Source organism: Maylandia zebra, linkage group LG15 (genome assembly GCF_041146795.1).
Source record: "Maylandia zebra isolate NMK-2024a linkage group LG15, Mzebra_GT3a, whole genome shotgun sequence".
Classification (NCBI taxonomy): domain Eukaryota; kingdom Metazoa; phylum Chordata; class Actinopteri; order Cichliformes; family Cichlidae; genus Maylandia; species Maylandia zebra.
Genome location: NC_135181.1, coordinates 18,633,485 through 18,655,001, shown reverse-complemented (window position 1 = coordinate 18,655,001; position 21,517 = coordinate 18,633,485). Strand labels below are relative to the sequence as shown.

The window sequence follows — 21,517 nt, the reverse complement described above, 5'->3', positions numbered from 1 at the left end:
ATTGCTAGAATGTTGTAAAAGTGCAGCAACTCAGCGTATGAATGTCAACAAACTTGGACAAACCACAGAGTTATGCAACAGCTATAAAGGGAACGAGGAGGGAACGCTTCATTATTATGCTAACTAAAAGGGACACTGCTGGTATTCTCATGGTGAAACGTACACTTCAGCTGAGAGGTATACCAGATTTTAAATGATTTATTTCTTGCTTATGTAAACAACATGTGTGTAAATATAGCATCAATGATAGCTGCTCAGTTTATATCATTATATAATGATATGCTAATTAGTCAGCCTCATTTTGCTTATGTCAGTTAGCCTTGGTTAAAGCATGCTGTCAGATAAAAACAATGTTTAAAGATAGTTCAAAGGGTCAGCAATACCAGTTTATTTTATTGTTGTTCATGTCCTAATCAATCTCTTAAACCTGCATCCAGCGCAACTGCCTGGGATCATTTTCCACCACAACCTCTGTCTTTTAATATCACAACACTCTTACTTTACTCCCAATCAAATAGGAGTTAATGAACCATCCAACCAAATAATTGAGCAACTCAGTCATGGAACAATTAAATAGTTCAAGTATTGACTATAAGTTTCCTAAATGTGAGGGAAAGGCAAACAATAACCTTGATTACACCCAGTTTAAAACTATTTCTTAGACTAACCATCTCTTGCAGAAAAATGTGCTTTTGTTGCTTATTTTGTTCCCTCCACTATTGTTCCATGTACATCCCCAATAGCAAAGAATTGGGACACTGTAAAATGTAAATAAAAACAGAATGCATTGATTTGCAAATCTAATATATATATATATATATATATATATATATATATATATATATATATATATATATATATATATATATATATATATATATATATATATATATATTTTTGTTTTTTTTTACAAAAGAACATGAAGCATATCAAATGCAAAGTGTCTCAAAAAGGACAATAGAAACTAGTACTAAAACTAACCAGTACTACAAAGAAACAGCTGCAGGAACATTCTCCAGCTAATTGGGTTAATTGGTAACAGCTCAATAACATGACTGGAGTTTCTCAGAAGCAAAGAGGGGCAGATGTTTTGTGGAACAATTTCAAAATTATAACAAAGACTTCAAATATCTCATCATGTAAAGTACTAAATATTATCAGAAAATTCACTGATAAATCTCTGTGTGCTTGGCACAATGCTGAAAATCAATATTAGACGCCTGTGATCTTTGAGCCCTCAAACAGCGCAGCATTAAAAACAGGCATGACTCTGACATGGTGACTATGATCCAGAAACACTGCTGCCTTCTTTGGGCTCAAAATGATTTAAAACTGACTGAGGCAAAGAGGAAAACTGCTGTGTGCTCAGATGAATTGAAATTTTAAAATCTTTTTGGAATACATGGACGCAGCGTCCTCTGTACAGACGAAAAGACTATTCAGCTTTTTTAGAACACATTTTAACAGTCTGCACTTACAGTATGATAGAGGTTCATTAGTGCCTATGGAAACGTCAGTGTGCACACCTGCAAAGGCACCATCAGTGCTGAAAGGTATATACAGATTTTAGAGCAACATATGCTCCAATCCCAGACGTCTTTTTCAGGGAAAACTTTACATATCTCAGCAAGACAATGCTAAACCTCAAACTGCATCTATTACAACATCATGAAATGAAAAATATGACAAGAAAGACCTAAGACTATTAAGCAGTTTGAGTGCTATATCAGATAAGAATGAGGCCAAATTCCTCTCCCAAAGGTCTGGCAGCTGTTCTCCTCAGTTCCCAGATGTTTACAGATGGTTTTTATAAGAAGAGAGGTACACTGGTAAACATAGCCATATCCCAACTTATTCCCGTGTTTCTCAGTTTAAACATTTGACATGTTTTCTGTGTTTTATTACGAATAAAATATGGATTTTTGAGAATTGCAAATCAATGTGTTCTTTTTTAATTTACATTTTAAAAAGGGTCCCAACTTTTTGGGAATTTGGAGCTTGTATAACACTAATGATGAAATCCCTGTTGCTGTTGGTAACTCTTCCGGTTTGCACTGCAGAGCTCCAACAAAAACTACTAAAAATAACTTTCATCTGGCTTTTGTTTTTTTGATCATATTCATAAACCGATAATGTCTGTGTGAGGTAAAAGTAGCGTCAGCAGGGTTGTGAAAGAACTGATGTAAATGCCAAAAATAGCTTCAATTTGAGCTAACAAAAAGTGATGACACAATTCCTGCAAATTGCCAATCAGGTTAGAAAAGATTAAACGAGGCTTATGGCCTTATGTGAGAAACAGCAACGAGTTTCAGTGTTGTCAGTTAATCACAGCTCAGTCCAAAGCAACATTTTCAGGTCCACACTGAAGGGAGTCTTTTGTTCTAATAATAGCCTGCAGGCTGCTTATCCGCTGATTTTTAAAGCTCGTGTACTGAGCTAAAAACAGGCGAGCACACATTTATAGCAGGCGTGGGTTAAGAACAAGGAGTAGCCCAGTTTCCTGAAAGAGCTCCGCCTTCCAGGGTAAGTCCCCGTCTGCCTCGAGCAGCAGTCAGATGCTCTAATTCCAGAGGTCAAACTATGCTACAATTGGCAACTGCAGTGCTGACATTACAGGTCTACATATCAGGCTGATCTAACTGCAGACTCAAGCCAAAGCCAGAGTTTCTAAATAGGAACAGCCTGCTATTTTTAGGAATATCACATACTGTCCAAGGACTTAAATGGGATTACTGCTCTGAAATAGTCACAATCAAAGAACAGCAGTAGGCTCGATACTCAGACACTACTGAGCAAATTTTAACAAAGGATGTTTCATAAAGTTTTCTAGTAGTCTCCCCACAACAGGGGAGACAACTCTACTTGGCTTAAGTATTTCATACTGGCTTGCTTATGGGGAAGAGAATCTAGATAGTGGGTTGGACTGTACCTGTGAAAGTCTCAGTGCAGGGGTTGATCCCAGCCAACCTTTTGGATGTGCCAAAATCTGATATTTTCAGGACGCCACTGTAGGTGTTGATGAGTACATTATCACCCTGTGGATTGAAAAGACATTCATCAGAACAGATGCACCAAATTCCAAAGCCGTGATAGCATTGATAACGTGAGGTGCTTGCAAATCTTGAAACAGTAGGTTACAACACCATGTGTGGGAGGAGGAGGAGCTCTAAGCCAAAACAAGGTGATTAACATTTATGTGGTGCTAATGAAGTTTATATGACTGAGTTGTTAAATGAGAAGGATGTGGCTTCTAACTCTAATGACTACCTACGATGGGAATGTTATGAGTGTTGGTTTGCTTTTAGTGAGATAAAAAAGGGAGCGGCACTTGCTTTAAAAAAAATGATTCCTGTTGTAGCCAATGGGCTAGCAAAGAAAATGGTGTGAGCAGCTGGGATGCTCTTTGAATGCATTTGCAGCAAATCAAAGTCGCTGTGCAAACAGTCACATGGAAGACATGTTCAGACTACAAACAAGCAAACAAGGTTTTAACACACCCTAAAAACTGAAATTCTGCAGGAGCTGAATCACGTCACTCTGAAAGCTCCTCTTTTTCCAAAAAACAACATCCGATTACTTTTTGTGCGGATGAAAGATTTATCAGTTCTAAGTACTGTGTTTTTTTCCCCCCATTTTTATGTTTACATTCCTCAAATGTGTTGTATTCTTCTGATAAAGTTTGCAGTTTGAAAACATTCAGAGATCCTTCTGTGCATTAAATATCATTTTACTTCTACGTCCTCCTCTTTGAGATACTGTGCATCCTCTGCTGCTAAGCGAAAAAAGATCTGTCCAGAGTAACACCAGGAGGGAATTCTGCGCTAAAAAGACTTTTCTGAATTCCAGATTTAGAAGGTTTCTGTTTGATCTGATTAAGTCAGACTGCTGGGGAATCATTTATCTCTTGGAGGTTTTTTATAGCAAAGATTGTCAAATTCACCACCACTTGAAGTGGAAGCAAAGGCACCTTTTTAATGAGTTCATAGCAAGCAAAACCTGAGTGTTAACCTGAGTTTGTGAGCGTTTTAAAACTTTGACTTTAAAAGGTTCCAACTCATCTTATGAAGACGTTTGGTCAGGACTAGTGACAGAAAACTGCTCTGCTCATGCCCTGACTGCTGTGTATAACTGTGGTAATCAAGGAAATATCAGAGAAGCTTGGTGCAGACATGGATGATTTCCCCCCCTACATCTGAACATGTGCATAAACAGTGACAGGAAACAAATATAAACGTGAAATAAAATGCAAAAAAAATTGACTATATAAACACATCTGATTCCAGAAATTCCTAAAACTTTAGTGGTTAGAGGTCTGTGTGATTGTGTCACCTCTTGTTCCTCATTTTGGACACAGAAAGTAAAGGGGCTTGATGTGCCTCAAAAAAGACAATACTGAAGCACTATTTGCAAATACACAAGAGGAGAGAAGAGGTTTCTGACCATCAGTTGACTTGTTAGCAATGAGAATGTGCTTCAAAGTATGACAGTGATAATGTTTCATAAAGTTGGAGGTGCTAAATTAAACATGTAAGGAGTATGAAGCTGATCAGAACTAAAAGTGTTTCTTTAATTTCTCAGCTAGTGTTTTTGCAGCAGACCGCGCAGAGATCATCTGTCTGTCACACGGCACTTACTTCTTTCTTCTTTTCCTGCTGACAGAACTCGAGTTGCTGTAGTTGGTGCATGTTTGTCGACTTACTGTAGCTCTCACACTTACTAGGTCTTCTGTTTACTAAACCTAATGTAAAGGTTAAAAATGCACCATGTCCTACACACTTTTTTTGTGCAAAGTTGTGCTGTGGCAATGTAGTGCACTTTGTAAAGTGCAAACAATGAGAGCAAATTTAAGATGTTTTGAGTTTATTTTGTCTGAAACCTCCTGGGCTTTAACATGAGTGTAAAAAGCTGCAGTTTCACAAATGGCTATATGAGGTTGGCTGCAAAAACAAATGAATCTCCACTGACCACCATGTTAAAGCATGGCCCAATTTTATAGCGTTAAACAGCATCTTTACTATCTGGTACAAGACATTTTGGTCTCTATAGCAAGTTTCCCTTTGAAGGTGGATATTTTTCGGTCTCACCGTTCTGGATATTAACGTTAAGCAGTGACTGCTTTGATTGGCACAAACCCCCACACAAAAGAAACTGTAGCAATATGCTGTCTCAACTAAGAAGTCCAATGAACTGGACCTCTACCAACTGTTTGTAGTACTGGTCCCTTTGAGTGTATTAGTTCTGAAGTTATATGAACAAGGCCCGTTGTCAGGTACAGGCAGTCCAGGAAGTTTACACTTCAAGTTTGGTGAATGAAATTCTGGTATTTTATGAATCTGTTGTCTGTACTTTTCTTTGTCGCACTCATAATTTGTATGAGTGCAGCTTGATAACATTAGCTGATTACTTTCTGCATCAACCCTTCACCTAAACATGGTCACTGTTGGCTGGCTCCAAAAAACTAATACTCCAGAGTCCAATCGTTCAATCCATCTTTCATATGCAGTCTATGCTTACGACCCCAATTATCTATAGAAAGTCTTTCTGAAAATGAGTCTGCAGATGTCACAAAGATGAGCCAACAGATTGTTAACTCTGCAAAAACCCTTCTTTTGTTACCTTGATGTCTCTGTGTGCAATCTGGTTGTCGTGCAGGTATTTGAGCCCCTCCAGGATCTGCCGTGTGTAGAAGCCGATGGTGGGCTCATTGTTTTTCAGTGGGCCCCACTTGGACCTCAGCAGTGCAGACAGACTCCCTGAACACCAGGGGACAAAGTACAACAATCATCAATATATTCACTCTCAGCAGAGATTAGCAGCAGAGGACTAAGGCCATTATGTACAGGTTTATACTACTTCTCTGCAAATCACCCATCTTATCTATAAATGCAAACAGTGTTTTTACTGTTAGTGTAAGTATGACTGGAAACAACACATTCTGACATCAAAAAATTGATTTTGTTTCATACCGGTTTCCCTCCATTTGGACAATAAAAATTATTTCAGGACAATTAAGTTCTAACAGTTCCACAGCATCGGGAAGCGTCTCACCTCCAGGCACCTGCTCCATGAAGATCTTGATGAAGCCGTTCTCGCTGATAGAGCCCAGGTACTGGACAATGTTCTTGTGCTTTAAGTGCTTGTGGAGGGCGATCTCCTCATGAAGTGGTTGAGAGTACCTGTGTAAAAACAAGTAACAGTACATGTTTCTTTATATCCTGAACAGAAATCTGTGGGTCAGTTACTAACAGCAAACGTGGAGGAGTCAATCAACAGCCAAATTGGGAATCATATAAGCTGATTTGAACTGTATAGCAGCACATCTAGTTATTATCATAATAAAGTTGAAGGTAAGTATATTAGTAGCACACTTAAATAGCCAAATGTGTTGGTGTCTCGTGAGTCTACAAATACTCTCTTTATTCAAACAGGTGATTGTGTTATAAGTTGTGCTACAGCAGGTAGCGCCACATGTTTAATTTGGCAGACTTTTTAATGCTTTATGCCCTTCCAGATGTAACCCCAAAGGGATCCGATCAAACTGGGAACGTTTTACTTGTTAGCCAAATAGTGTAAACCAGCGGTCTCCAACCTTTTTTGCGCCACGGACCGGTTTATGCCCGACAATATTTTCACGGACCGGCCTTTAAGGTGTCGCGGATAAATACAACAAAATAAAACTAGTACCGGTACGGAAAAAAGAAAATTTATTCATAACACGTGAAAAGACCCAGGAAAACTGAGTTAACGATAAAAACGATAACAAAATAACGCTGAAAACCGATAAAAACCCTGAAAACTATACATTTCACACCTGAGCCTCTACTCTCACGGCCCGGTACCAAACGACTCACGGACCGGTACCGGTCCGAGGCCCAGGGGTTGGGGACCGCTGGTGTAAACCACAAACAATGGAAGTAAATGTAAGAGCTAAAATCTATGTAAAAAAATATTTTTTTTTAACATATATTAGACAATTTGTTCTGCACAAAACAACGATTTGTTAAAATAAGTAACTATCTTCGCTTGTGGCGGTGTCCTGCTAATGTGTTTTTTCCTTCAGGTAAAATAAACCTGGTAAAAACAAGACAAACTGAGAAATAAAAGATTAAACCAGAAAATCAAACTGACGCTAAGTCCTGATATCTGACCAGAACAACAGGTACCTCTGTACTAGGAAGAAATGCCCGTGAGCAATTTCTTTTCACATTCAGCTCTCTACATGAATCACACCCAGCCTCTCGCTCTCTCTCTCCTTCTCTTCCTATCTTGAGATTTCATTCCACTTGTGAATTATTTACCCAAATTCTCCACATTCTTTGCAGTTGAGCGCCCTGCTGGCTTGCTGATGTGATTAGAGGAACAAAGTGTGAAATCATCTAGTCTGCAAAAGAGTCTTGCAGTATGAGATGAGTAGCTGGAACTATGTGGAGACAAGCATTTCGAGCAGAGACAGTGATGGGAATAAAAAGGCAGAGGGTGGGAGTTTGCATTCACAGCTCTCCACTAACCAGTCACTCAACTGGATACCAGTGCTCTGAGAGCCAGAAACCACCAGGGACACAGCTGAACTGAGCTTGGCACTCTCAGCCAGAGAAAAGGACTAATTTTTAATGACACTCCAGAGCTGCGCTGAATGAAATGAGACATTAACGGCACAGACACTTGTTAACATTTGGGCTGAAATTCAATCTTTGTGCAGTACAATAAACAGATGATACATATTATCTTAATACAGTGCCCCTATTGAAATTTCTTAATAACCAAGTGCTTTGATGATTATTGTAATCCACTATTTGTCACAATCTCTCCTGTGAGTTTGCCAACAGTGGTGCTTATTCTGCAGCTTAGGTAAGCTCACAGTAACGGGACATGAAATGTCCCTACAACAATTGCCTGGCCTGTGAGCCAGTCAGGACATACTAGACAGAAACGACCGAGCTAGCTGACTTGCTGATTTTTCAAAATAAGAGCGGGATATTCTATTAATAAAATTAAAGAAAGCTAAAACTTTCACTACCAAATATGCTTGGTTGACCATTAATATGCTTGACCAGCCTGCCCAAATAAAGTTTATGTGGGAAACACTGAACACAGCCGTTTCTTCATCAGTCTACCAGCTACATTATGAGCCAGTCTTAGACTTGGCACTACAGCAAAGGTCATGAAAAACAGGATTCATCCTCTGAGTAACAGGAATATCACCACTGGCAGACTTTCCTGCTACTGTGGCAAACAACAATAGAAATGATTCATTCATCCATGCGTATTGCAACATTGTTCCCCTGTGATTACTAAAAAACAAAGAACAAAAAACCCCCACAATAGCTGTTTTTCTGACCTGCTGTCTCTCTCTGGTATTTCTTTGATGGCCAGTCGGACCTGGTTACTGAGGTCTCGACCGGCGTACACCACTCCGAATGTACCTTTACCCAGAACCACTCTCTCTCCGTGCTCATCATACTCATAGTCGTACTGTGGAGACAAGAGAAACATGCAAACTGTCATTTAAAAAAATATATATAAATCAATCAATAAATAAATAGTAATATATACGGTATTTGCCATAAAGAATCAAAGCAAAATCCCATTACCCAAAACATGAGGTTACTAAATGTCACTGTCCATTGACCAGAAGAAATGCACCCACCATGCATTTTTACAATGACAAAGAGAAATAAATTAGAATAGTTAATAGTTAAAATAGAGTGATTTAATGAGTAAAGCACGAGTTAAATCTGAACATAGTAAACCAGTTTTTCTGCATTCCCACTGTACTGTTATAATTATGTTATAACTGTTTCATAAATGAATATTCTCTTGTTGCTGAAGCGGGTTGGCACCTGTTGCATGAATGAAAGAAATCAGCAAGTCTTTTCACTCCCTTAAAATACGTCTGATTGAGTTTTTATAACTAATAAAGGCTCTTTTCTTCTTAACGCGATTTCCTTAGCTTTGTTCCACTGATTCCTTCCCCCGTAAAAACACCTCAAAATCAAAGTTTTCTAAAAAATGTGAGTAATGCTTACGATGACTCCTCAAGAGCCCAATTTTGTGTTATATTCTTAAGGGACGGTGTAAGCTGAAGACTAACCGTCCCTCAGTGCAGGCTGATTAGAGTTGCATCACACGCATAAAAATCCCCCTGAGAAAAACCTGTTAGTCATTTGATCTGTGCCATGCTGAGTCAAAGATGGGTGCGGCAGCATTTTTCGTAATTAGCTTATTCTTTTCCCTAGGCTCTGCTGGTAGAAGGCAGGCGAACGCAACAGCAGGTGCCTGTTCTGCGCTGTCACACAAAGCACATGAACAAAATCCAGGCCTTATCCCAGCGGGCTACTGTTCCTGTCTGAGCGTTCAAAGCTGAGTTTCAATCCAGTTATTATCATGCAAATTGTGCCGAACTGGATTAGAAAAGCTGGATGGGGAATTTGATCAAACAAGAGCAAAAACACGTCGTTCACCGTTTAATAACTGAGTAATAAATGCTGCATGAAAGGAGTCGGTAGGCTGTCAGTAAAGAAGAAGAGCCCTAATTATCTTTTGAAAGATGGGTTTCTGGTTTTTCTTTTTTTCTTTTTGTTTTTACTGTCAGCACTTCGTCTCTTTTTATGACAACATATTTCCTGTGGCATTTTAAAAGCAGGCAAAGTACACCGCAGAAACACAACAGGATGCGACTAAACAATGCAGAATAATGAACTTGTGGATTTTTCATTCTAATTAACAGTGCTTGGAGGTAGAGCTGCAGAATTATTAATTTAGGAAAAATTATGAACATTATGTTCAGAGGAAGTGTTTTGGTATCACGAAAATAATCACCTCTAAGGTATCAGTGTCACATTCTCCTTCCTCTGGACACTTCCAGGCTTCCTCTGTTATGCTGTTGACCAGATCACAAAATCTGCCAAAGAAAAGACCAGAGTCTGTTTAACGATGCTGATAACATGTATATCATATTTAACACAACTTCGGCATCTCGTAACAGTGGCATTTTACATTGCTACAACTTTCAACACTTTTACATTTAAAGATTTATACATTTACAAAGACTGAATTATTTGACATTATTTTGCAGACATGACATATATTAAATGAACACTTGCACAGAGTAATGGCAAATAGGAATGCCTTTCATTCAATATATGAAAAAGTTGGTACGTTTTGGCATTTCAAGAGAGTCGGAAAAGGAAACAAAGACCTTGACTTTCAGTTTTTCAGTATACTAGAATGAGTCCATGTTGGGTAAATAGAATATGAGTTACGGGCTTGACTAGAGTGATAGGAACAAGAAAAACACGTGCAGGACATCAAAAAGATTTTTAATATTGGAGTCCCTGCACTGAAAATCAACTTTACACTCATATAAAAAAACAAAACAAAGTTAAACAAGAAAAAGATTTTGTTTAATAAATAAAAAAAAAGTTTACTTTAATAATTGTCTGTGAAGGTTCTCAGTCATCCAGGTCATCGTAGTCAAAGGAGCTTGCAAAGAAAAGCGTCTGGACTTCTTTACGTTGCTTGAAGACGTTTCACCTCTCATCCGAGAAGCTTCTTCAGTTCTAAGGTCAAATGGTGGAGAGTCCCAGATATAAACCTAGTGGGAGTATCCCCCCACAGAGGGACAAAAGGACCCCCTGATGATCCTCTAATCGCCTGAGCCAAGGTGTGAAACTGGGTGTGGGTCCCACACCCAAACTTTGGCTGATTGGGACCCACACCCAGTTTCACACCTTGGCTCAGGCGATTAGAGGATCATCAGGGGGTCCTTTTGTCCCTCTGTGGGGGGATACTCCCACTAGGTTTATATCTGGGACTCTCCACCATTTGACCTTAGAACTGAAGAAGCTTCTCGGATGAGAGGTGAAACGTCTTCAAGTAACTTAAAGAAGTCCAGACGCTTTTCTTTGCAAGCTCCTTTGACTACTTTAATAATTAACCTTTTTTTAGGACCCCCCCCCATCCCCCGAACACAACAGAGATGCATATGAGAGCAGAAATGTCCAATGTAGTCAGATTGGATGTTATCCAATCTTTCTGCCAGCTCCCTCATACAAAGTCTGTGTGATGTCAGATTGCGAGGGATACAGTGCCACTGACTTCCAAACAATGTGGGATAGAAATGTAAAGTACGAAGGCTAACAGTGCCTTGGCCCTCCGACTTTGGGAACCTTTCTACAATAAGGCCAAAAAAGCCTTTTAAGGCCAACAATATGCTGTAAACATCTCCCTGTTGGCATTGGTAGCTAAAATCAGACTTATTTGTGCTGCAAGAAGTATTTTGCTTGTCAAAGATGGCCAAAACAGAATAAATGCAAATAAAAATAAGGCCATTAAGTGCAATCAAGCACAGTTTGCCTCTGTATTAGCAACAATACCTGTCTTAGGTGAACCCCTAACAAAAAATACATTATGGAGCTTATATATATAGTACTTAAATAGCTAACATAATTCAGAATCACAAACATATGGAATTATTTGTCAGAAATCCATTTTGTGCATATTGTTATTGAGTGGTGTTGTTTTGATTGTGCTTTTATCCAGAAGGGGTTACAGCGTGTTTGCATGCACACCTCCCACATGCATGCATACATACAATGACCTTTTCCACTCTCGGAGCGCACAAGCTGTGAATTAACACGCTGCCTCATCATGCAGTCACACACCGCATGCCTGCAGGTGTTCAGTGACACGTGCGCTTGTGCGTGCACACATGCACAAGCGCATTCAGTCTGGGTCTCTTCCTCTTCCCACCGTCTTTCATCTATTTCTCCCTCCCTTCCTTCGTCCCTCTTCTCACCACTCCTATCCTACTGTCAATGCTGTTAAAATGAGAGCAGCATCATAACAACAGCAGGCGTGAATCAGGCATGACTCACTGACTCTCACACTCCAGATAATGGAACTGGAAGAGCGAGGAAGGCTCATATGTGAAAGTCACAAGTCTGAACACTCAGTGCTTCGCATAGCAGCTAGTGAAGAAGAAGATGGTGTCCAAATGAAATAAGGTGTGTTTGTGGTGATCGGGAAGGCACAAACTTTGCACCTGAGTGCAGGACTGATGGGAAACACTCAAACTACTGATGGGAAAGGCACAACCAACATGGAGCTTAACTTCTTTCTTTCACCTGCTAATTACAGAGTACAAAATTGATGTCTGATTGGTCCAGTGTGTGAAAAGTTCAGCTAATATTTTTGTGCATTCACTGCTACTGTATGCTTCTGTATGCTCTGTCAGTAAGTAAGCATGTGACGTAATTCCAGATGTGCAAACATTTCTGATGCAGAACATTTCCTGCTCTATTCCATATATGAGAAGGCTCAGCTGTGTAAATGAGCATAACCTGATCCTGTTTGTCCTAAATTCAAGTAAGAAAATTACTTAAGTTTACAATTTGCTGTGAAATCTTTCAGAATTAATCAGTTCAATAACACCTGTGTTTTAAGGGGAATCATAAGGCTTTGTGTCAGTAAAGGTGAAGCAGATTGCCCATTAACCATAAGCTGTCTTTACATATCAACTCAACAGTTGGAGCACATTATTTCACTTGCTCTTTCTCACAAGTTGAACAAAGACAGGTAATATGGGGCAGTTGGGCAAGTCTAGATAGGTTTAGGTTTGGAATGCACGTGTGAAAATTGTAATAGGTATAAGGATTCAACCCCGACTGCTCCTCTCCACAATCGTTTTGTATGTAAGGTAATGTAATGTGGGTCCCGCTAATTAATAAAACATCATTTTTTAAAGGGTTTACAACTGGCTCAATAAAAGAAGGAGGGCATTAGTGTTAAGTTATTAAGTTATTAAGCATGGGTCCAATTATGAGAGTGGTGGTCTTAATTGATCAATTCATCTGAGCCACACGTGCATTATCACTTTTACAACCGCTACTTATGAAGTCATTACAATGAAGAAAGGTGTGAAGCTGTGCCGACCCTTTACTTTGATTCATGACAGCAGCGTTTCTTTGTAATGATAGCAGACTGAATGTGGAGAACAGAGAGATGCTAAATTACACTTATGGTTAAGACATTTCAGGCTGTTCACTATCTGATATTTCAATGGATGGCTCATTAAACATGAATATTTCAATAATGTAATTCCGTACGAAAAAAGAAAGAGAAATAGGATAGGCCATTTATATTAAGTTTAAATTAACATTAAAGTGCCTTGAGCCAAGTGTTGTTGTGATTTGGCGCTATATAAATAAAACTGAATTGAATTGAGCTGAAAATTAAATGAATGCAGTCACATTATGACATGATTTATTATGGTAAATTGCTAAAGATCTGGAATTGCATCTGTAAGAGAGAACACACAGACCAACCTTTTACAATGCATCTCTGTGCAGAAGTAGATCTGGAAGTCTTCTGCATTATGAAGGACGTAGAGAAAGGCACTGCGTTCATCAAACTTGGAGATGCTGAGGAGAAACGGTCCACAGTTTGTCCTCAGTTAGAAACAACCCACAATAACATTAGAACAGATGTGAGCTTTACATTGAATGAAGCTATAGCTACAAACTGTTTCTTTTGGAATATTCCACAAAATTCTCAAATGACACCAACTATTAAGTAACTCTTTCAACTATTTATCCACATCATGTTGCTATTTTTACCCATTTTTCAACAACATTTAACATTTTTTTTTGTTTCTTTAAGCCATTTGTTAATCTATACTGTTGGACAACATTCCTTATTTAAATGCTGTTTGGTTTCTATTTGGCTAATGCTTTTGTTTTTGCTTTTTTAGCAGTTTCAGCTGTTAATACTTTTACCCAATATGTCTGTGAAGGTTCTCAGTCATCCAGGTCGTCGTAGTCTAAGGAGCTTGGAAAGACCTCTTTCACAGACATATTGGCTCGTGTGATTAGGTAGAGGATCAATAGGATGTCCTTTGTCCCTCTTGGGGGGGCATTCCCATAGGGCTTAAATTTGGGACACTCCACCATTTGACCCTAGAACTGAAGAAGCTTCTCGGATGAGAGGTGAAACGTCTTCAAGCAACGTAAAGAAGTCCAGACGCTTTTCCTTTCCAAGCTCCTTAGATTTTTACCCAACAGATTTTTTTTGCTAGCTCTAATTTAGCAAAAATGGCTAGCTTATGGTTTTCACTGTATACACTAGCAATTTGAACTGTTAATGCATATTAGTCAATGGTTTCAAAGCTAGCTAGCTAAGTAAATTGATTCAGCTAGTTACTGTTTTTTCAGAAATTTCCATTTTAGCTATTATTAATGCACACTATTAGTCAGCAGTAATAAAAGCTAGCTAAAGCTTTAGTAATCCAACTTATAACTTTGTCTTTATTTATTAACCAATTACTATTTCTAAGCTCTTTCACTATTATATTTAGCAAACATTTTCGCTTTTAGCTAACATGTTCAAGTTGTAATGTAATGCATACTCTCAGTCAGTAATAACTGAGAGCTACAGCTTAAACAAGTCAGCCAAAAGGTTCTGCCAAAGGTTTCTTCTGGTGTAAAAGGAATTTTTCCTTGGCACTGTTGCTAAGTCCTTGCTCATAGAGGGTCACGTCATGATATGTATACCGTGGTATACTAAATTATTAAATTATTAAAGATTTAAATATAAATCATCATTAGAGCATATAAAACTGTAAATGTGACAAATGTCAGTGGTCAAAAGTTCTCTATTTTCCCTCATAAAAAGTTTAAAAATATTTATCCCCCAGAGTTACATAACACTAACACTATAACGTCACCAACAACACAACAGCTGCCCACATAGTTGTTTCTAGCTTATTCCAGCAGAACTGGATAAATGCCATTCTATTTCACATTATAGATAATAGTTAATCAAGAAAAACAATAATGTCTCTGTTAATTGTACCAGTAGAGCTAATCTTCTCCACCACCCCCGCTCTACCGCAGAAGTAGCCCCCTAGGGTACTTGTACCCTGATTGTGAATCACTGACTGAATGACTTAAAAATGTAAAACCACATGTAAAAATTAAATTCATAAATGCAGCCTGTGCACACAGATACTGCACTCTAAAAGTATTTCATGCTAATATATACAATAAATATCTAATGTTATGAGCATGGACTACAGCAGTTGTAGTTTGTTTCCTATAAAAGTCACCATCAGAAACAGCCATATAAGCTGTTAGATTTCTGCACAAAAGATGGACAGCTAGAATTGTACCAACTAAATGGAAACTTTTATCCAGTGGAATTGGCAATTGCCCATTCCTTAGTAAGAATGCCAAGGCCAGAGCTGCTGAACCAGACAGCAGAGTCCCTGCATGTGTGGTTGTATTGTAGCCTGCAGGGCTGCCATTGTGTCCTGCTGACTGTCTGCAGGCTGAGTGGGCATAGAGAAAGAGTCGTTCCCTAGCAACATGTGAGCACAGCCCTCAGCTTCTCTCCGATCTGACACTGAATTCCTTTGAGGACTGTGGAAAAAAAAATTGGCAAAGAGAAGGACATCATAAAAACTGTCTGTGTAATGCTGGCGCACTCGGATACCATCTGAAGCTGCAAGAGGTGAAGAGACAGCACAGCGACTGGGCATACCTAAAACCTCTGCTTTGGTGTTTACAATTGCAGATTGCATGCAGTTATTACAATATTACTTATTTTTGCTTTTGAGTATGTTTCGATACACCTACTTGTTAAACAGGAAATGCATGATTTTGTTTTACTCTTAATTTTATGACTTCTATTATGTTGCACTGGGCTTTAAACACCATTTTTATTCGAATTAACATTGGAGTATTTTTGGTTTATTCAGGTGTCTTTTTGGGCGTTTTAAATATATTTCTGAACACTGAAATATCATCTTGTTTAGTACACAACTCAATGTTATTATACATGTTTATGCATTTCTATTTGATTTCAAAAGCTTTTCACTTTGCATAATTACAACTTTTGGACATTTGCTTTTATTTATGTAGCAGCTGAGAGCAGAAATGAGACAGGAGACAGATAGAGGTATGGCATGAAGCAATTTTCTCTAGCCACACAGGAAGCAGGAACTCAGTGTTCATTTGTTTAAAAGGAGCAGTTTGATATTTCAGGAAATGTCCTTCCTTGCCTAGAGCTCATTACATTGTCGTGAGTCCCCAGAGTCTGCTGAGTGCCAGGTAAATTCATGGTAACAACACGAGGGCTGGAAGCCTTTTCCAACTCCAGTCTTTGTAATCACTGTATACACTGTACATGTATATACCATTACCTCTGCACTACAGGCACTGCAGTATTTGTAGTAATCTGTATTTATTTATCCTACTCTTTTAAAAAAAAAATTACATATATTTTCTTTATTTATATAGTTTATTTTTAATTAGTGTCACCTTATGTGTAATTTTGCTTTTTTCCTACGTGCAATATTGAGCGGGCTCTGAACCTAAGAATTTCGTAGCCTGTAATGATGTAACATTGTTACCTCTATATGACAAATAAAACTTGAAACTTGAACTAGAAACAAATGTTACTTTCTCTAATGATCCTTTTAGCCTTTTCATAGTAGTTTCTGCTTGCAGTCAGCTTAAAGTCCACTAAGCGATCACTTTTAACAAGGCTTTGCAGAGACTGCAGGCACTGACCTGACACCTCGTACAGATGTGGCGCTGAAGTTCCACTCATGGATCCCCTTGTTCTGCAGGACAAGTCAAATCAACAGGATAAATCGTTAACTAAACATTATTGTGAGCATTATCATAAGAATCAGTCCACTGGATTATATCATTGGCGCTTATTTAGTTCGTTTACTAGCACGACTTCCCTGGCGAGCAACCATTTACATTGACGTGTAAGCTGGGAATAATGAGCAATAACATATGAAAACAATCGAGAAGACAGAGGCATAAAGCTTCATTACAGGAAGCGACAGTCCATTATCACAACACAGCATCTCCCCAGATCTAGAAGAGACATGATCACGATCTCAGCTTTCCTGTTTCGTTAACATCTGTCGCCTTATGTGACATTATCTGTAGTTCATCATTTACTGTAACCAGTGGAAGCATCAGTATGTTTGCTAACATAAAACAGAGTGATGAAACCAGCACAGACTGTTGAGGTGCACCAGCGTAGGATTTTGTTTTATTTTTCTATGGTTGCAATGAGAGTTTTTTCTTTCTGTTACCCATATTCCTATTAAAAGCAAGCAAAATACATATATACAGTACATAAACCTATACTCAGTATTATGCAGCAAATATATTCTTTAAATAATTTTACTGCAGTGGGACACGCACCTTGTCATCAGGAGCAACGTGCCAGATTGACACTGTGTTGTCATCCACGTCTTTGTTTATGGACAAATATGAAGGCTGGTACACTTTAGTTGGCTCCAAAATCAACACCTGGACAAGACATATATGCATTGCACATTTTAAACCTTTAATTTTCTGAGCTTGCATTGCATTATTTTTTTTTTGTTTCCACATTTTAACAAAAACTCAGATGTATTATTTCATGTTAATCTGTGTTTCTTACAGGAAATCGAACAGAGGAGACATCTTTTTTGGTCGCCTCCACCAGGAAGTCCATCCAAAAGTCCACCAGCTCCTGTTTGTAGGAGGGCTGCTCTACGCTGGGCTTGTTGAAGTGCTGAAAGATCAAGATGGTCTCCACCAATGACCGCAAATACCTGGAAGCAACAGAAGTATTACCAGATAACAGGAATAAACAACTTTACTGCTGTGGTATATGTCTTTATGGCTGCTTTGCAAATAGTTGCCATCTAATATATAAATGCTGACAAACTGTCAGCTTATTGCACTCAGTCTGAGTCAATCTGTGCCGACGGCCACAACTTGTCTGTGAAACATCTCTTTGTAATAGGGGACTTGATTCAAGTTGGTTACCAAATGGTTGCATTGTAATTTCCTGTAGACTGACTTCATCTTATTAATGCTTTATCAACATTTTTAAAGTTCCATTCTGACTCGGACAGCAGTCCCCTGGTCTTCAAAGCAACATTTTTAAAGGTAACAAGATTACAAGTTCATCGGACAGGGTTGCATTAATTTCACGCCGCAGTTTCCAACCAATGTTTTCCACAGTGTGACTGTAGAATTACAAAAACATATGATATGAAGACAGAGAAAAGAGAATACCTTACTGGTAGATAACTTTAGCGTTGTTTAAGGAAAATTGCTAACAAATAAACACTTTAAGATATGACTGCGTTTCTATGCTGGAGCCTGATTTTGGTGTGATGGTTTTCAGAGCACTAAAACAAACACAAAACAGCTGGGTTTCATGCACTGTAGAAAAAAAAGAAACGTTTTTATTATTTTCCTCCACATGTTGTACATAAAGTATCATAAAATCTGTGTGAAGTCTGAAATTACCACATGCCTTGCGGGCAATTACAACTATGTTCCACCACCGTGAAGGCATTATGTTACGATGGCGTGAACGGGATATTGTCATGTGGCATCTTTCTTTAAAACACATCTAGACTTGCAGGCTAGCTTGGGGGCCTAAAGACGAATATGCGCTATAAAAAGTGTAAAAAAATATCAGTTCTCAGTTTTATCTTTGGAGAAACGTTGTACCACACTTTTGACAATTCACAAAAAATTACGACACCAGGCTTTTATATCCTTCAAATCTAAAATGTAAAGACAGAGATACTGTTCAAATGAGCAAAGTGGCTTTTTTTGGTGACTTTTTTCTTTGTTCTTCAAATACACCAAATGTTTGCCAGTGGCCACAGATGGCTGCTTTAGTTTCAAAGGGAAGCAGAGCAGACTTCATATGACAAACAGAGAGTCACAGTTGGTGATGGAAGTGGTCTAAAATGCATTTTTTAGCATGCTAATTTGAACGGATTGTGTTCTCACCATATAGGGGCTTTAAGCTTGAAGAGTTTCTCAGAAGCCTGGATGACCAGGGTGCTGTCACTGGCCAGGATGCTGGCACCCAGGAAGAAGCCCACATCCCAGTAACTCTGCAACTTGTCCAGGCTGCCTTTTTTACCCAGCAGGCTGCTCAGCTTAACTCCTGCAAACAAGACAAACAATTTAATGCTGGTGAAATATTTTGTTCCATTTCCATGTGGACCATAGGCAGACATGCCAGTTAACAAGAAAGCCAAAGAAAGACCATGCTGTACTTGGGTGTGCCACAACTCGCACTACAGCAGCCTAGCTATATTATTATTTTTATTAGAACTGCTAAGATAAGCAGCAGCTACATGTTTTGCACAGCCTGCTGCAGAAATCTGCCATTTGGAGAGACAGTGGGGATCTTATGAGATAACCCCAGGGATGCATAAAGGGATGGAGGGTTGGGTTAATTTAGAGAGCTGCGGGCCAATTCCCAGAAAAGCCAACTCTAATTCCCAGATTCCGGAGTTCCTCTGAGCCTCAGACTTCAGAGGGAAAAAAAGTGTGGGCAAAAGCTCAGCTACACGCCTGCCTGACTAAAAAAGGAAACAACTATACATTATTTGATTTTGCTTTATTGAAATATGCATAATAATAACAAGGTTTAAAAATAACTTTATTTAACAAAGTTTTCCAACCCATAACTTTACTCCCCTGGTTCATATTTGGCATTCCAACCTTATCCTAATAGCATTCACCTGCAGGAAGTCACTTTCTGTCAAAAAACCCCTCTAATAAATGACTCGGCACACTCTACTCTGCACCAAATGACAGGCATACACAGTTAGTGGCTGTGTAAGGAACAATTAGCAGCATATATCTCCCTCTTGCCTTGTTGAACTAAAATGAAGCTAACAGGAAAGTGAATTTTGGAGTTACATCCACTTTTGTGGTCAAAAAATCTGTTAAAGATTATCACCATCCACTGTGTCAACAGCTGACACGCTGAATGTGTTAGCAAACACTATTAACACACTCAGCAAACACATAACAAAATTATCTCTCATTTGGAGCCGTGTCTCTTGCCACTTGGGTGAATTAAATGAATCCAATTTTCACTTCCTCTGCATTTGTTCTGGTTCCAGCTAACTCCAAAGATTTGCTGCCCTCGGTTCCTCTAGACTTTGTACAGTTGTTGTTTGGCGTTGAGTTAGAAGCATATGTGAGTTTATTAGAGGTTTTCCATTAAAAACAGCTGCTGCCATAGCAAAGGTAGTTCATTTGACACCAAGTTAGAACAAACGCAATGAGCTGAAAGATGCTAAACTGCACTTTAGCTGTGAGGGGAATTGTTTCTCTGTGGGTGACGCAATTTTCATTTCCATTCATATAAGTTATTTATTTGTGCAGCTTTAACTGACCCCTATTTCCACGTTAGGATAACAATTATCGTGTAAATTACAGACAAAGGACTGATTAGACTGATTAGAGTTTGATTACTCAGTGGTTAGTCAGCAGGCTTAGTGTAATAAAATGAAAAGCTGCATATTTAGGACACAGACCAAAGTAACCAGGGTCCACTCACCCACTTTGCGGAGCTCGAACGACGTGTCAAACTGGTGTCCAGCTGCCAGCAGAAGAACAGCATAGTTGATACCAGAGTGTAGTGTTGGCTCTGACTCAAACCCCTTTTTAAACCTGAAAAGAGAAGAAGAATGATTCACATAAACAGTTTTCTTCCAAGAAATGCGTCATTCCAAATCCCAAGCATCCCTGAGATAATGGATGGCTTCCCAGGACTCCCCCGGCTTTCTGAGACACTTCAAGATAGAAAAAAATAATTACAGCCATATTGAGTTGGGGGCCACAGAACATCAAACAGCAACTGTGAGAACCCCCACAAAACAAGAAATTTCATTTATTTAATGAGCAATCTGTTCTGCGGAGGGGAGGGGTGCGAGCGTTATTAGAGGCCTGTGCCAAGTTGTGACACGGAATTGGAAATAACAGCCAGATGGGAGCTTGATTATCTAAGCAGTCAACAAAGATATGAAATCTTAAAAAGCAATTTCCAGATAAAGACAATCAGCCGCCTTGTGTTCTCAATAAGCCGACTTCCGTCAGCTAATGTTAGCCTTGGTGCACTCGCATCACAGCAAAAAGTGAACAAGTAATTCCTCTCAGCCCCTGCAGGTAAGCAGCTGCAGTGTGGTGATTCGAGGGCTTACAGAGAATCAAAGAGCTCACACAGCACTTTCATAGGAGATGGCAAATTTGAGAGTTCAGTTTCAACAAGCTGCTGGAAACCCTGCAAATGCATCTTTCTTTGTGCTTACTCATTAGTGTCAAGCTGACTTAGCTAGTTTTTGGGTAGCAAATATCCAACTCGATCATATCCAAAAGGTCCCTGCAAGTTGTCAGGCTCCAAAAAATGTTAATTAGAAAACGTAAACACCAGAATGTTAATTTACTCACACTAATCTCTTTATTAGATGCCAAACTGTAAGAAGACACAGAAACCTTTAATGTAAAAGTGCAACCAAAAGGATTTCTGACTCCACCCACAAAAAGCTGATTTTAACTCCTCTTTTCTCCCTGGAAGTCCTGATGAAGGTTGATGACAGATCATTTAGTGAAGCCCTGTTCTTACCACTTGCTGTGATCCATCTTTGATGCACGTTGGGTCTCCTCCACTGTGTTAATACTGAAACTCG

At 39.0% G+C, this 21,517-nt stretch overlaps 1 protein-coding gene across 3 annotated transcripts in view; it reads right to left on the bottom strand.

Annotated features, from left to right (window-relative positions):
- The window catches only part of map3k5 (mitogen-activated protein kinase kinase kinase 5), an 86,531-nt gene that overhangs the window by 14,911 nt on the left and 50,103 nt on the right, over positions 1–21,517 (bottom strand). For all 3 annotated transcript variants that reach the window (XM_004550592.4, XM_076874049.1, XM_023152057.3), the window contains 11 exons: positions 20,389–20,501; positions 18,819–18,978; positions 17,464–17,617; positions 17,223–17,330; positions 16,569–16,621; positions 13,326–13,421; positions 9,820–9,901; positions 8,339–8,472; positions 6,049–6,176; positions 5,617–5,753; positions 2,930–3,035 (listed from right to left, as the gene is read on the bottom strand). In XM_004550592.4, the coding sequence (XP_004550649.3) occupies positions 2,930–3,035; positions 5,617–5,753; positions 6,049–6,176; positions 8,339–8,472; positions 9,820–9,901; positions 13,326–13,421; positions 16,569–16,621; positions 17,223–17,330; positions 17,464–17,617; positions 18,819–18,978; positions 20,389–20,501 (1,271 nt within the window). The remainder of the gene's footprint in view (positions 1–2,929; positions 3,036–5,616; positions 5,754–6,048; positions 6,177–8,338; positions 8,473–9,819; positions 9,902–13,325; positions 13,422–16,568; positions 16,622–17,222; positions 17,331–17,463; positions 17,618–18,818; positions 18,979–20,388; positions 20,502–21,517) is intronic.